The sequence below is a fragment of the Suricata suricatta genome, chromosome X (genome assembly GCF_006229205.1).
Source record: "Suricata suricatta isolate VVHF042 chromosome X, meerkat_22Aug2017_6uvM2_HiC, whole genome shotgun sequence".
In the NCBI taxonomy this organism is placed as follows: domain Eukaryota; kingdom Metazoa; phylum Chordata; class Mammalia; order Carnivora; family Herpestidae; genus Suricata; species Suricata suricatta.
In genome coordinates, this window is record NC_043717.1 from 708,885 (window position 1) to 722,314 (window position 13,430).

Genomic DNA, 13,430 nt, shown 5'->3' on the forward strand with positions numbered 1-13,430 from the left:
GGTAGGGGGGCAGGGCCGGGCGGAGAGAGGGTTCAGTGGGGGCTGAGGGCGGGGAGGGGTTAGGTGGGGCAGGGCCCGGTGGGGAGACGATATTGTGGGGCAGGAGGAACCAGACTGGGGTGGAGTCTGCTGGGCGGACCCGAGCAGGGGTGGGGGGAGAGGGCTGAGGACGGGTGGGGGGCAGGGCTGAGTTAGCGATGGGGGGAGAGCAGTGCTGTTCCGGGGTGGGGGGAGCAGGGCTGAGCAGGGGTTGGGGGTCAGGGCTGGGTAGGGGCCGGGGGCGGGTTGTGTGCGACACAGAGATGGGGGGGGTCCTGCCAGGCCGGCACCCGCGCTGGGGTCCGCCCGACCTAACAGACGCCTGCGTCTCAGCCTCTGCGGTCAGTGAACCGGAAGCCCCCCGTGGCCCCCCCCCCCCCGCCGGCCCCCGCGGAGGCTCTAGTGGGACAGGAAGCAGGAGAAAAGGGTGGGGTCTCCCACAGCCCGCTGCAGGGCCCGGCTGACACTGTTTCCAGACACGTCCCCTCTCAGCTCCCGGGGGCTCCGGGGCGTCTCTGCCCCTCCTGCTCTGTCTCCACCTGAGTGTGGGTCTGTGTCTCCCTCTTTCCATGTCTCGTCTTTGCCAGAAACTGAAACTTTGTTTCCTTCCTGGACTGACCCCCAATGTCAAATCCCAACCCCCAAGGGGATAGTGTTGGGGGAACTTGGGCAGGGCGGGGACCAGGCTTGAGGGCAGAGCCCCCAGGAAGGTCAGTGTCCTTACAAAGTGGACCGTAGAGACCCTGGCCCTTCCCGCAGGGGGGACAGCCGCCTGGGGACCCAGGAAGCAGGTGTCTCCAGAGTGAATCAGCAGTGCCTTGACCTTGGGCCTCACCTCTACAACCCTGTGAAGTGACGTGGGTATAAGTCCGGAGCGTTAGCCTCTCCCTGTCCGTCTCCCCCAGACCTGATCTGAGCCCCGGGCTCTGGAAGGCCCATTTCTGCATCATCTGGGGCCTGAACCGGAGCCGTGCGGGGGGCAGGGGGCCTGACCTGGAGCCATGGGGGGACCGCTGACCTGGAGCTGTGCAGGGGAGGGTGAAGAGGGGCCTGACCTGGAGCCATGGGGGGACCCCTGACCCAGAGCCATGTGGGAGGGGCAGAGGGGCCTGACCTGGAGCCATGCGGGGGGGCGTCGTGGGGCCTGACCTGGAGCCATGGGGGGACCCCTGACCCAGAGCATGCGGGGTGCAGGGGGCCTGACCTGGAGCCATGTGGGGACTGCTGACCCGGAGCCATGCGGGGGGCGGGGTATGGGGGTGTCTGACCCAGAGGCACGGGGGGCGGACTGACCAGAAGCTGCCATCGGGGCCTGCCCGGCGGACCCAGGCTCCTGCGTGCCAGCCCATCCCCAAAGGGCCCTGAGGGGCAGCGGGAGGAGGTGTCTGCACACCATGCGCTTGACCAATAGGGTCTGTTCGATTCAACCCCAGTGGGGAACGCGGTGCGTTCATTCCGCGCAACCCACGCGGCCTCCGGGGGTTCCCGGCGCCTGATGGCAGCCGTCAGCGGGGTCACAAGACGGCCCAGTCACTGCCGGCCGGGGCGGGGGCACCGTAGCCCCCGGGCCTTGTGTAGAAGGGGCACCCCGCCGGGCCGTACCTGCGACGCGGCCTCCGCCGTGCTCCCCAAGGCCCGCGGGGCGCCCTCCCGGACCGCGGACTCCAGGTGCGTGAACGTGCCCCAGGCCCACTCGTCATGGTAGGCGATGAGGCCGTGCAGGGGGCACGCGCCCTGCGACGCCAGGTGCCGGCTGGCCAGCTGCGTGTTACCGTAACCTGCGCGAGAAAGCGGAGCCCGGCGCGTCCTTAGCTTAGCGCTCCCCAGGGTGGCAGCCCAGACCCAGAGCCCATGGGGACTGGCGACTAACTCAAAGAGGTGGGCGTTCCCAGGGGCGGTCTCCCGCGCTCCTAGGGCCACTCTCCCCGGTGCTGAAATCCAACGCCAGGCTCCCTCCGTAATGTCGGTGGGCCTCGTCTAATCAGTCGAAGATGTTAGGAGCAGAGATGGGGTTTCGCTGAGCAAGAAGGAATTCTGCTTCAAGACTTCGAGGGCCACTGTGTCCTGATTTTCCACCCTGCCGGCCTGCCTGACGCATCTCGGGCGCCTCCGCAGCACCACTGGGTGACCCATTTCCTTGAGATACACCAGCAGGTGTAAATCCCAAGGGCTGTGTTCCTCTGACTGGTGCGGGGCCCTTCCTCGCTCACCAGAGACCTCTGTCTGCAGGTCGTGCCCCACCCCCATCCTGCGTCTAGACAACAGAGGCTGAGGGCACAGGGAGGTGACGGTGGGGGAGACCGTGTCTGTCTGCGAAGGCCCCACGTGACTGGGATCATGCAAGACAACAGAACAGCGTCTCCTTTAACACTAAGAGGACCTAGTTCTCTGGCCTTGGGAAGAGCGGACGCATCCCACGCGCACCCGTGGGAACGGCTCCCGGGGCTCGCCGGCGGGACCGCGCAGGGCGTGCGCCAAACTGTGTCGGAAGCTCCCAATGACTCAAAGTCTGGAGCCTGGAACTTTCTCCACGCTCGGTCATTGTTGATAGAAGACCAGGCAGCGGTCTGGCTGGGGTGAAAGGGGTGCTTTCTACGCTCCAGATCTGAACCGCGGATCTGTACACCTTGGGTACGGGGGGCAGCCTCTGCCTGCACCCCACTTTCTTCCTGGCCACATGAGAAAAGCGGCGTCTCCTGCCCTGGCGTCCTTGACCCCCTGCCATCCCCAAGCCGCTCAGGGACCGTCTATGGGACCCTCTGCTCTGAGACCAAGCTCCAGGAGACACACTGTCACCCACCTATCATCCCTCCATCTACCTACCTACCTACCCATCCACCCATCCATCCACCTACGTTTTCTTCCATCCATCCATCCACCCACCATCTGTCCATCCATCCATCCATCCATCATGTCTATCTATGTATCTATGTATCTATGTATGTATCTGTCTGTCCATCCATCCATCCACCCATCCATCTGTCCATCCATCCATCCATCATGTCTATCTATGTATCTGTGTTTCTATGTATCTATCTATGTATCTGTCTGTCCATCCATCAATCCTTTCATCCACCATCCATCCATCCACCTGCCTATCCATCTATCCATTCATCTTTCCATCCATCCATGCATCCATCCAGTCTATGTATCTATGTATTAATCTATGTATCTATGTATCTATCCACCTACCCACCTACCTTTTCATCCATCCATCCATCCATCCATCCATCCATCCATCCATCTATCCATCCAGTCTATCTACGTATCTATGTATCTATGTATTAATCTATGTATCTATCCATCCACCCATCCACCTACTTTTCATCCATCCATCCGTCCGTCCGTCCATCCATCCATCATGTCTATCTATGTATCAGTTTGTCCATCCATCCATCCACCCATCCATATGTCCATACATCCATCCATCCATCCACCTGCCTATCCATCTATCCATTCATCCATCCATCCATCCATCCATCCATCCAGTCTATCTATGCATCTATGTATCTATCTATGTATCTATCCACCCATCCACCTACCTTTTCATCCATCCATCCATCCATCATGTCTATCTATGTATCTACGTATCTATCTATGTATCTGTCTGTCCATCCATCCATCTACCCACCTACTTTTCATCCATCCATCCATCCATCCAAATCTCCTACCATCTGTCTACCTACCTGTTCATCCCGTCTATTACCAATCTGTATCCATCTATGTGTCCATGTCTCCATCACTCATCTCATTTGTCTAAATAAGTAACAACAAACAAGTCCTCGTGACACACACACATATGTAATCCGCGGGCTCTGTCGTTGTGGTGAAGCCTGAATGAATGGGGTTTGAGACCACAGCCCGTAAAAATGTCACTCTCCTACGGGCACCTGGGCGGGTCAGTCACTTAAGAGTCTGACTCTTGAGGGGCGCCTGGGTGGCCCAGTCGGTTAAACGTCCGACTTTGGCTCAGGTCATGATCTCACGGTTCGGGAGTTCGAGCCTCGAATCGGGCTCTGTACGGACAGCTCACAGCCTGGAGCCTGATTCACATTCTCTGTCTCCTTCTCTCTCGGCCCCTCCCCTGCTCTTACTCTGTCTCTCTCTCCCTCAAAATAAGTATTAAAAGACTAAGAAGAAAAGAAAAAGAATCCGACTTGATTTCAGCTCAGGTCATGATCCCACAGTTCATGAGACTGAGTCTTGTATCGGGCTCTGTCCTGACAGTGTGGAACCTGCTTGGGACTCTCTCTCTGTCCCTCCCCGTTCATTCTGTCTTTGTCTCTCTCTCAACATAAATAAAGATTTAACACAAATCACTCTTCTAAAACACACATCCCCCCATCCAGTCCTGTTTCCCTTCTCCCAGCCTCTGTTTCCAACCCTTGGGGGAAAGCCAGGTTCTGAAGGCAGAGGGAAGGATGGTCTGGTCCCTGCTGTGCTTCACTCGATGACTCCCGTGCACCTGCAGGGATTTTTGGGATGTCCCCTCACCTCTGTCTGTCCTCTCCAGTAACCCCAGGGCCACACACACATCCAGCAGCCGCCTGGTTCCACACAGACAGGCATCCACTTTGTGTGCCACCTCCGCTGCCTGCAGGGGACCTTCGTCTGCTAGGACATCAAACACCTTCAGCTTGCACGCCGTGAACAGGGCCTGTCCGGGAAGAACAAGAACCGTCAGACTTCCCACGTGACGTGTCAAGTCCTTTTCACTCCCACAGACCCAAAAGACAGGGGTCGGAGCCGTCCAAAGTGTTTAACTTGTGCATGGAAACTTCTTCTCCGGAGAATACTGGATTTACGGACCAGCTGGTACAAGGTGTGCACAAGACAAAAGCACATCAGTGACAATCAAGACGAAAAACGGTCCCATCCCCTGGGAGAGAAACCAGCGTGTTGGTGTTTGGGACTGAACTATGTTCCCCCCCAAAGTCTAGCTATTGAACTCGTAACCCCCAGGACCTCAGGATGTGACTATTTGGAGACAAAATTGAGTCCTCAGAGGCAGCGTGTCTACGCAGCTCAGGACATGCGCTCACGTGTGTAATGGAAAAACGTTTGCACATGCACCACGTCTGCTCTTCCAAAGGCCTCAGAACCAAGGACGTTTCAGTGTTAAAGGGGATGTAGGGTTGTTATTGATCTTGATCAGTCGTACGGGGTCTTCTGTTGACCAGGGTCTCACCCCCCATCACCTGGACCCCAACCTAGGAAGGAAGGCAAAAACCTTCTTTGTCAACCGATGCACTTCCCGAAAGAGCCTGACGATGCTGGGTTGTTTCTAGAACTATCATGATGGACTGGGAAGGTGATGTCCTGCCTGACCCCCTAGGGTCCCTCAGCTGAGTCAGCTCAGCTGACCGCTGGGAGACCTTGGTCATGAGAGCAATGTAATAGGCACCTAGATGGAAACACGGGTAGGCAGATAGACAGACAGATAAATGGATAGATGACAGATCAGATAGATGATAGGTACACAAGTAGATACACAGATAGTCATTGATGACAGGAGACTCAGAAACTGGAAGAGGCAGGAAGGACCCTCACCTGCAGGCTACGAGGGAGCACAGCCCTGCCCTTCCTGCGTCTCAGGACTCCTGCCTGGATCTCAGTGGCCTGCCTGGATCTCAGGGGTCCTGCCTGGGTCTCAGGGGTCCTGCCTGGATCTCAGTGGCCTGCCTGGATCTCAGGGGTCCTGCCTGGATCTCAGGGGTCCTGCCTGGATTTCTGAGGTCCTGCCTGGATCTCAGGGGTCCTGCCTGGAACTCAGGGGTCCTGCCTGGATCTCATGGGTCCTGCCTGGATCTCAGTGGCCCTGCCTCAATCTCAGGGGTCCTGCCTGGATCTCAGGGGTCCTGCCTGGATCTCAGGGGCCCTGCCTCAATCTCAGGGACCCTGCCTGGATCTCAGGGGTCCTGCCTGGGTCTCAGGGATCCTGTCCTGCCTGGAATTCAGGAGTCCTGCCTGGATTTCAGGGGTCCTGCCTGGATCTCAGGGGTCCTGCCCCTCCTGGATCTCAGTGGCCCTGCCTGTATCTCAGGGGTCCTGCCTGTATCTCAGGGGTCCTGCCTGGATCTCAGGGGTCCTGCCTGGATCTCAGGGGCCCTGCCTGGATCTCACAGGTCCTGCCTGGATGTCAGCGGTCTTGCCTGGATCTCAGGGGTCCTGCCTGGGTCTCAGGGGTGCTGCCTGGAACTCAGGGGTCCTGCCTGGATCTCACAGGTCCTGCCTGGATGTCAGCGGTCTTGCCTGGATCTCAGGGGTCCTGCCTGGGTCTCAGGGGTCCTGCCCCCCTGGATCTCAGGGGTCCTGCCTGGGTCTCAGGGGTCCTGCCCCTCCTGGATCTCAGACTGCGTCTCCAGAGCTAGGGAAGGACACAGCCCTGTGGTTTCAAGCCCTCTGGCTGCAGTCCATCCACACTGCCTCCCCAGGACACTCAGACCAGTACCTTCGACGCTTTAAAGCCGTCTATGAGTTCTAGAAGGTCCGAGGGGAACGGGGGCGGGTTCTCCAGCGTCCTGTCCGCGTCTGCCGGCTGCGGGCCAGCAGGAGCCTGTGCGGGGTCAGCGCCGGCCTCTGCCCTTCCCCGGCCACAGCCCTGGTGGCCCTGAGCAGCATCCGAGCCGCCGCCTTCCACGTCGCTGGGGATCTCGAAGGTCTCCACGGGGGGGATGGAGTCGTGTCTGACCCTCCGCAGGTCCTCCGGGTGCGGCGGGTGGTACATGTCGGCCAGCCTCCTGCAGAAGTGGTTCAGGGGGAAGCCGACCACGTTGAAGAAGTCTCCGCGCACGGACTCCACCAGCGTGCCGCCCAGGGCCTGGATCCCGTAGCCGCCGGCCTTGTCCCTGCGGAACGGGGACGCACGGAGACAGGAGAAGTCAACCTCCAGGGTCACACGGGGCTCCGATCAGTCATGACGGCCACGTGGGCCCAGGTGTCACCCAGACACCGGAGGGAGGAGTCTCCGTCCAGGAAAAGCCTTGCGCGACCCTTCAGTCCCCACCAGGGGGCGCTGACAAGGGGTCCCCGGGGCCCCTGGGGTCCGCACTGCCCACAGCAGGCCTGGGGCACCGCAGCCGTGGGGGGACGGGAGCGAGGACCCGGACCCTGGCTGGGCTCTTGTGCACATCTGCATCCCTGGTCCAGGAGCCTCTGGGGAGACCCCGTGAGGGACACAGGACGGGCCTTCAGGGACCCTTTCCTGGACCCCAACTTGTGCCTCATGCTTTCCCTCCGACCCTCTGTCCTCTGCCTCCCGGGACCCCCTGTGCCTAAAACGGCAGGAAGTTTCAGTCCTGGGCGCCCCCCAGTGGTGAACCTGCTCCCTGCACCTGCTCACAGGCACCTGTGGCTGGTCTGGCCCCTGTTCCACCTGCGGGGGTGGGGGTGGGGAGAGCAAGGGGAGCAGGTGTCATGACCTGTGTAGCAGTCCGGTCCCATGACCGCAGCATGGGAAGTAGCCTTGACTGTTCTGCACGTTTTGAGTTGTTTTCTCATCGACCTCCCCGGAACAGGGCAGCTCAGTCCCTGAGCCCGGCCCTGCCCAGGACCCCTGAGTCCAGCCCCGCCAGAGCCCTGAGCCCAGCCCTGCCCAGAGCCCCTGAGTCCAGCCCTGCCCAGAGCCCCTGAGTCCAGCCCTGCCCGGAGCCCCTGAGTCCAGCCCTGCCCGGAGTCCCTGAGTCCAGCCCTGCCCGGAGTCCCTGAGCCCAGTCCTGCCCAGGACCCCTAAGTCCAGCCCTGCCCGGGGCCCCTGAGTCCAGCCCTGCCCAGGACCCCTGAGTCCAGTCCAGGGCTCCTGAGCCCAGCCCTGCCCGGGGCCCCTGAGTCCAGCCCAGGACACCTGAGTCCAGCCCTGCCCGGGGCCCCTGAGTCCAGCCCTGCCCAGGACTCTGAGTCCAGCCCCGCTGGAGCCCCTGAGCCCAGCCCTGCCCAGGACCCCTGAGCCCAGCCCTGCCCAGGACCCCTGAGTCCAGCCCTGCCTGGGGGCCCTGAGTCCAGCCCAGGGCTCTTGAGTCCAGCCCTGCCCAGAGCCCCTGAGTCCAGTCCAGCCCAGGACCCCTGAGTCCAGCCCTGCCCGGGGCCCCTGAGCCCGGCTGCTTCTCCAGCGCTGGTGTCACCTGTGACCCTGCACTGCTCACGTGCACCCGCCCCCAAGGTCACCAGGACAACAGAGCCAGTACTGTGTGTCTGTGGCTCCCCAAGATCTAGGGGCCCCGGGGGCGGGGTCAGGAGGCGGGCCTCGGGGAAGGGTCAGAGCCCCGCAGGACCCCGGCCGGGGACAGAGCGGGGACTCACATGGGCTCCCCGCTGTCGATGTAGTCCCACAGCAGCGCCTCGGACAGCTCCGAGAACCGCACCGCCGTCTCCTCGTGGAACTCGGACACCTGCACGTCCAGCTGGCCGCCTGCGGCACAGAAGGTCGGGTCAGGGTGCGGGCGGGCCCCGGCCCTGGGGACACCCGCACGCCTCAGGTGGGAGCCAGTCATGGGGCCGGAGGGGTGAACGGCGGGGAAAAGGTGGTTACAAAACCAAGGGAGGGAAACCCAGGCCGGTGTGGGGTCAGGGGTCCTGGGGGCTCGGAAGCAGCTCCAGGCTCCGAGCTGTCAGCACAGAGCCCGACGCGGGGCTCGAACCCACGAACCTGAGATCATGACCTGAGTCGAAGTTGAACGCTTAACCGACTGAGCCCCCGGGGCACCCTTGAGTGATTTTTTAAAAGACACTCTTTGTGGACTAGACTTTCAGGTGGGACAGCGGAGCTCGCCGGATTCGGACCTAAAGGTCTCGGCCGAGTGCGGCGTGCTGGCCGGGACCCGCCTGGCGCAGGTGCTCAGAGGGAAACAATGCGGCCGACACGCAGCCCGGACTTCAGCAGGCAGGGCGGAGGGGCCCTCGTGGGACTCGGAGACCCGGCTCCGCAGGGACGCCCCGCTCCTCCCTCGCTGGCGGGACTTGGGGGCGGCGTGGACGGTACCTTCGCTGCAGCACTGCACGATGGCGACCCCCGTGAACACGCTGTGCTCCCGGCCGTTCAACCTGCGGCACAACCGACACGCATGTGTGCGCTCGCGGGAGCCGCGGGGACGGCCGGCTCCCTGCCACCTGCTCTCCGGACGCTCTGTCTGCCGTCCTGGGGCAAGGCGGGACGCCAGCCCACGGACACGGCAGGGAGGGGCGCTGCGCGCCCGCCCCTCCGCGCCCTTCCCTCCGCGCCCCTCCCGTCTGTGCCCCTTCCCCTCTGCGCACCTGCCCCTCCGCGCCCCTTCCCCTCCGCCCGCTTGTGCCCCTCCGCGCGCCTGTCCCTCTGCCCGCCTGTGTCCCTCTGTGCCCCTATACCTCTGCGCGCCTGCCCCTCTGCGCCCCTGTTCCTCTGCCCGCCTGTGCCCCTCTGCACGCCTGCCCCTCTGCGCCCGTGCCCCTCTGCCCCTGTGCGCCCCTGCCCGTCTGTGCCCGCGCCTGATTCCCAGGGAGGCGGGCATGGGGAGCCAGCGCAGAAAGAGGACAAAGGCGCAGGGAGAAAAGCTCCCGGATAGGGGGACCCACCAGGAACCCACTAGGGGGCCCTGACCCCACCCCCACCCTGACCACGCCCAAGGTGCTGACCCCGCCCCCAGCGTGACCCCGCCCCAGGCTGTACCTGAGGCTGGGCTGCTTCCCACGAGGACCAGGTCCCGGACCCACCTGGAGAGCATCCTGTACGCGTCCTGCTTGTCCACCGGCTTCTCCAGGATCAGCCCCCCGATCGTCTGCAAGAGAACCCAGGCGGGGGCGCTCACTCTCCCGAAGCCGGACCTCTGGGAGCCGCACTGTCCACACCTCATTTCGGTCACCAGGACGCGGAAACCAAACCAGAGGCCAGAAAAGGGCCCCGAGGGGGACTCACCACGATGGTGTCCGCTCCGATGACGATGTCGGGGGCCCGGAGGTCTTTCTGGAAGAAATGCAAACTCAGCTTTAGAAAGGACGTCGGTGTGTGTCTTATGCAACTATCCTGGTGGCCAGCCGGGTGGGTCCTTCGGAAAGGTGTCCTTGGGGTCCCCAGCGAGGACACGAGGGTGACCCCAGGACGCCGACCCTGCAGGGCTCAGCATGTGTGGGGGGCATGTGCTCACATGATGGGGACAACACCAGTCTGGTGGCTCCGGACTCCAGCTCAGGTCATGATCTCGCGGATCGTGGGTTCGAGCCCCGCATCAGGCTCTGTGCTGACAGCTCGGAGCCTGGAGCTGCTTCCGATTCTGTGTCTCCCCGTGTCTGCCCCTCCCCTGCTCATGCTCTCTGTCTCTCTCAAAAATACATAAACATTAAAAAAGGTTTTTTTTAGAAAAGGACAGAGCTGTTTTTTCGGTCTGCTCAATGTAATTTGAGGAAAGGTTCTGGAAAATAAAATAAATCGACGTGGAAAATTTGGGCTTGGGCGGAAGGCGCTCATCTGAAGTCTGTATAGAACCTTGAACTTATGTTAAAATGACATACCAACCTTTCCGTGGCTGAAAATCAATTCATCAACAGTCGTTTATTTATAGCAAATACTTGTTAATAATACATTAAGAACAATGCATTTATCACACGTTAGTGACAATAGCATATTACTTGAATCCTTAGTAATGGATAATCTATATCAATTCTGCATCATAAATGAAAAGTAAATGATAGTATGACTTTAATGACAGTAGTATGCTACGTACCATGTCATCTACGGTACGCAGACAAGCTATGTTAACAGTTCTGTCATAAATGATGCTGTTACATTCATTACAATAGTATGTTATACAATCCCACACAGTAAGACACAAGGTGCATTCATTCTATACCATAAGTGACGCTGTTGTATTCGTTACAATAGTATATTACATAGTAACACACCGACGGACAGGTGTCTTCACTCTTTGTCGTAAATAATATTGCTAACTTCATTGTAATCCGCATTACATACTAGCATAGAGTAATACCAAAGGGATAGGGATTCTTTATCATAAATGACGTCACTGTTAAGGACAACAGTACGTCACCCAGCAACATACTGATAAATAACTTTATATCCAACACAGGATCGTGGTCACTGTAACAGTTTGCTACATAGTAGCCCTGAGCAACGGGGAAGCTACAGTGATTGAACACGGGAGGTGGCGCTGATCTAGAACAGGTGCGTTTATTTTAAAAATATTTTCTTAATGTTTATTTATTTTTGTGACAGAGAGAGACAGAGCGTGAGTAGTGGGGGGCAGACAGAGAGGGAGGGCGACACAGAATCGGAAGCAGGCTCCAGGCTGTCAGCACAGAGCCCGATGCGGGGCTCGAACCCACGAACCGTGAGATCTTGACCTGAGCCAAAATCAGAAGCTTAACAGACTGAGCCCCCGGGGCGCCCCTGACAGGTGTATTTAAAGCCGGAATCTCCGCTCCTCACAAGAGAAGGCGCTAAGAAAGCAGAAGCGGCCGCCTTGCCTGGTGCATCCTGCAGGCCACCTCCAGCGCCTTCTGCTTCGCTGTTTCGATGGCGTAGGCGTAAGGGGTGGGGAAGGCGGCTTTATCCAGCGTCTCTTTGAACCTGGAAGGAACCACCTCGAACCTGAAACCCTGGAACAGGAGGAAAGGGGTCAGCGCGGTTTGCAGGAAGAAGCCAGGGGCCCCGAGCCGAACGGGCAAGGTTTACGGTACACACGGCCCTCCCCCGCGAGCCCGGTGTCTTCCCAACAACTCGGCACTGACCGCTGACCTGGAGCCAAGTCCCGGCTGGCCGGCGAGGACCGGGCGCTGGCTGCGGCCCCGGCCAGGAGGCACGGGTCCAGGCGGCGGCCACACAGAGCCCAGCAGTGCAGCTAGCTGGGTCTCCGGCTCTGAGGGGTCAAAGGGCTCCCAGAGTGTGGCTGAGGTCAGCGCTCCATGCCCACGGGTGCACAAACATCTGAATACACACCGCCCGCCCACAACCGCACTAGGGGCAGACCCTCGAGGGGAGACGGCCGCCTTACCGTGGTCCCCAAACCCGTGAGAACAGGCAAGTGGGCCGGGCGGGAGGCAGGTGCGGAGCAGTGACCCCCCAAGAGTCACGTGGGGACAGGGGCGTGGGGCTTGAACACACAGGGCAACCCCCCGACCCCACAGGCACCCTCTGCACAGCTCCCCAGGGGTCTGACCATCGCTGACCCTAACTCGCTAAAGGGCTCCCCTTTGTCCTGACCTCCTACACCCTCCTTTTCCTGGACCGCACTGTGAGCCTTCCGCTGGTCTGTACTCCCCACAACCCTCCCCGGGGGGTACGGTCAGCACCCCTCACTCTGTACCGTCTCGACCTGGGCCTCTGCATGCCCCTGGGCTCTGCAGCTGCTACTGTACCCCCGTGGCCAGCAGGTCACCAGGCCACTAGGCGTGGCCTAAAGGCTCTGGTCCCAGATCCTAGAGACCCCTGGTACCCGGAGTCACTATGCAGTGGCCCAACAGACCTCAGTCTGCAGACCCCAGCCAGCTCTGAGCCCAGAGTCACTGCTCACTGCACCCAGGTCACCGGGGCCCTGTCACCAGACACCCTGAGGTCACCAGGTCCCTGATCACCCAACCACCTGGCACCAGGCCCCAGGTCACCAGACTCCTGGGGAAAACAGGTCCCCAGCACCAGGCCCCTCCCTGCCATGACCGCCCCCCATCCCAGACCCTGAGGCCATCGCTCCAGGCCCCCAGGTCACTAGACCTCCAGGTCGGTAAGACTTGAGTCACCAGCCAGTACCAGGCCCCAGACGCCCAGGTCACTGAGTCCCTGGTCACCCGGGCCCCAAGCACCAGAACCAGAAGCCCGGGTCACCAAACCCCCAGGTCACCAGAACCCTGACCCCAGGACCCCCAGCCCCCATTACCAGGTCCCCGTTACCAGGACCCCCGCCCCAGGCCTCCAAGTTGCTAGGGCTCCGGCCTCAGGACCCCCCCCGCAGGGACCCCAGCCCCAGACCCCCCCACCGTTCTCGGCCCCCTCACCCCCGCCCGGGCCCCAGGCCTCCGATCCCAGGCCCCCGTGCCCCAGGCCCCCCGGCCCCAAGCCGCAGGTCACTAGGTCCCGGACCCCAGGAGCCTGGTCACCAGCCCGGCCGCAGACCCAGGCCGCAGGCCCGGCGCGGCCGCTCACCGCTTGGCTGAGGATCTCCCGGCGGCGCGGGGAGGCGCTGGCCAACACCACGCGCTTGTGCAGCAGCTTCCCGATCACCGGGCTCAGCACCATGGCGCCGCGCCCCCCGCACCCCGCCGGGGACCGCGCGCCCAGACCCGGATCCGGATGCCAGTGCCACACGCTCCCCGCTGGATGAAGCCCCGCCCCCAACCAGGCCCGGCTCAGGCCCCCCGGAGCCACGCCCAGCCTCTCACAAGGGCCCGCCCAGATCCCGCCCCGTCCGCCC

The 13,430-nt window shown here is 61.3% G+C and overlaps 1 protein-coding gene across 1 annotated transcript in view; it reads right to left on the reverse strand.

Moving 5' to 3' along the window:
* ASMTL (acetylserotonin O-methyltransferase like) overlaps window positions 1-13,340 on the reverse strand; it is a 19,022-nt gene extending 5,682 nt beyond the window's left edge. Inside the window, exons 1-9 of the mRNA XM_029930980.1 lie at window positions 13,163-13,340; window positions 11,491-11,622; window positions 9,926-9,973; window positions 9,724-9,788; window positions 9,017-9,078; window positions 8,338-8,446; window positions 6,491-6,887; window positions 4,534-4,696; window positions 1,642-1,817 (exon numbers count right to left, since the gene is read on the reverse strand). Coding sequence (XP_029786840.1) covers window positions 1,642-1,817; window positions 4,534-4,696; window positions 6,491-6,887; window positions 8,338-8,446; window positions 9,017-9,078; window positions 9,724-9,788; window positions 9,926-9,973; window positions 11,491-11,622; window positions 13,163-13,255 — 1,245 coding nt within the window. The 5' untranslated portion in view covers window positions 13,256-13,340. The remainder of the gene's footprint in view (window positions 1-1,641; window positions 1,818-4,533; window positions 4,697-6,490; window positions 6,888-8,337; window positions 8,447-9,016; window positions 9,079-9,723; window positions 9,789-9,925; window positions 9,974-11,490; window positions 11,623-13,162) is intronic.
* Between the last annotated feature and the right edge of the window lie 90 nt (window positions 13,341-13,430).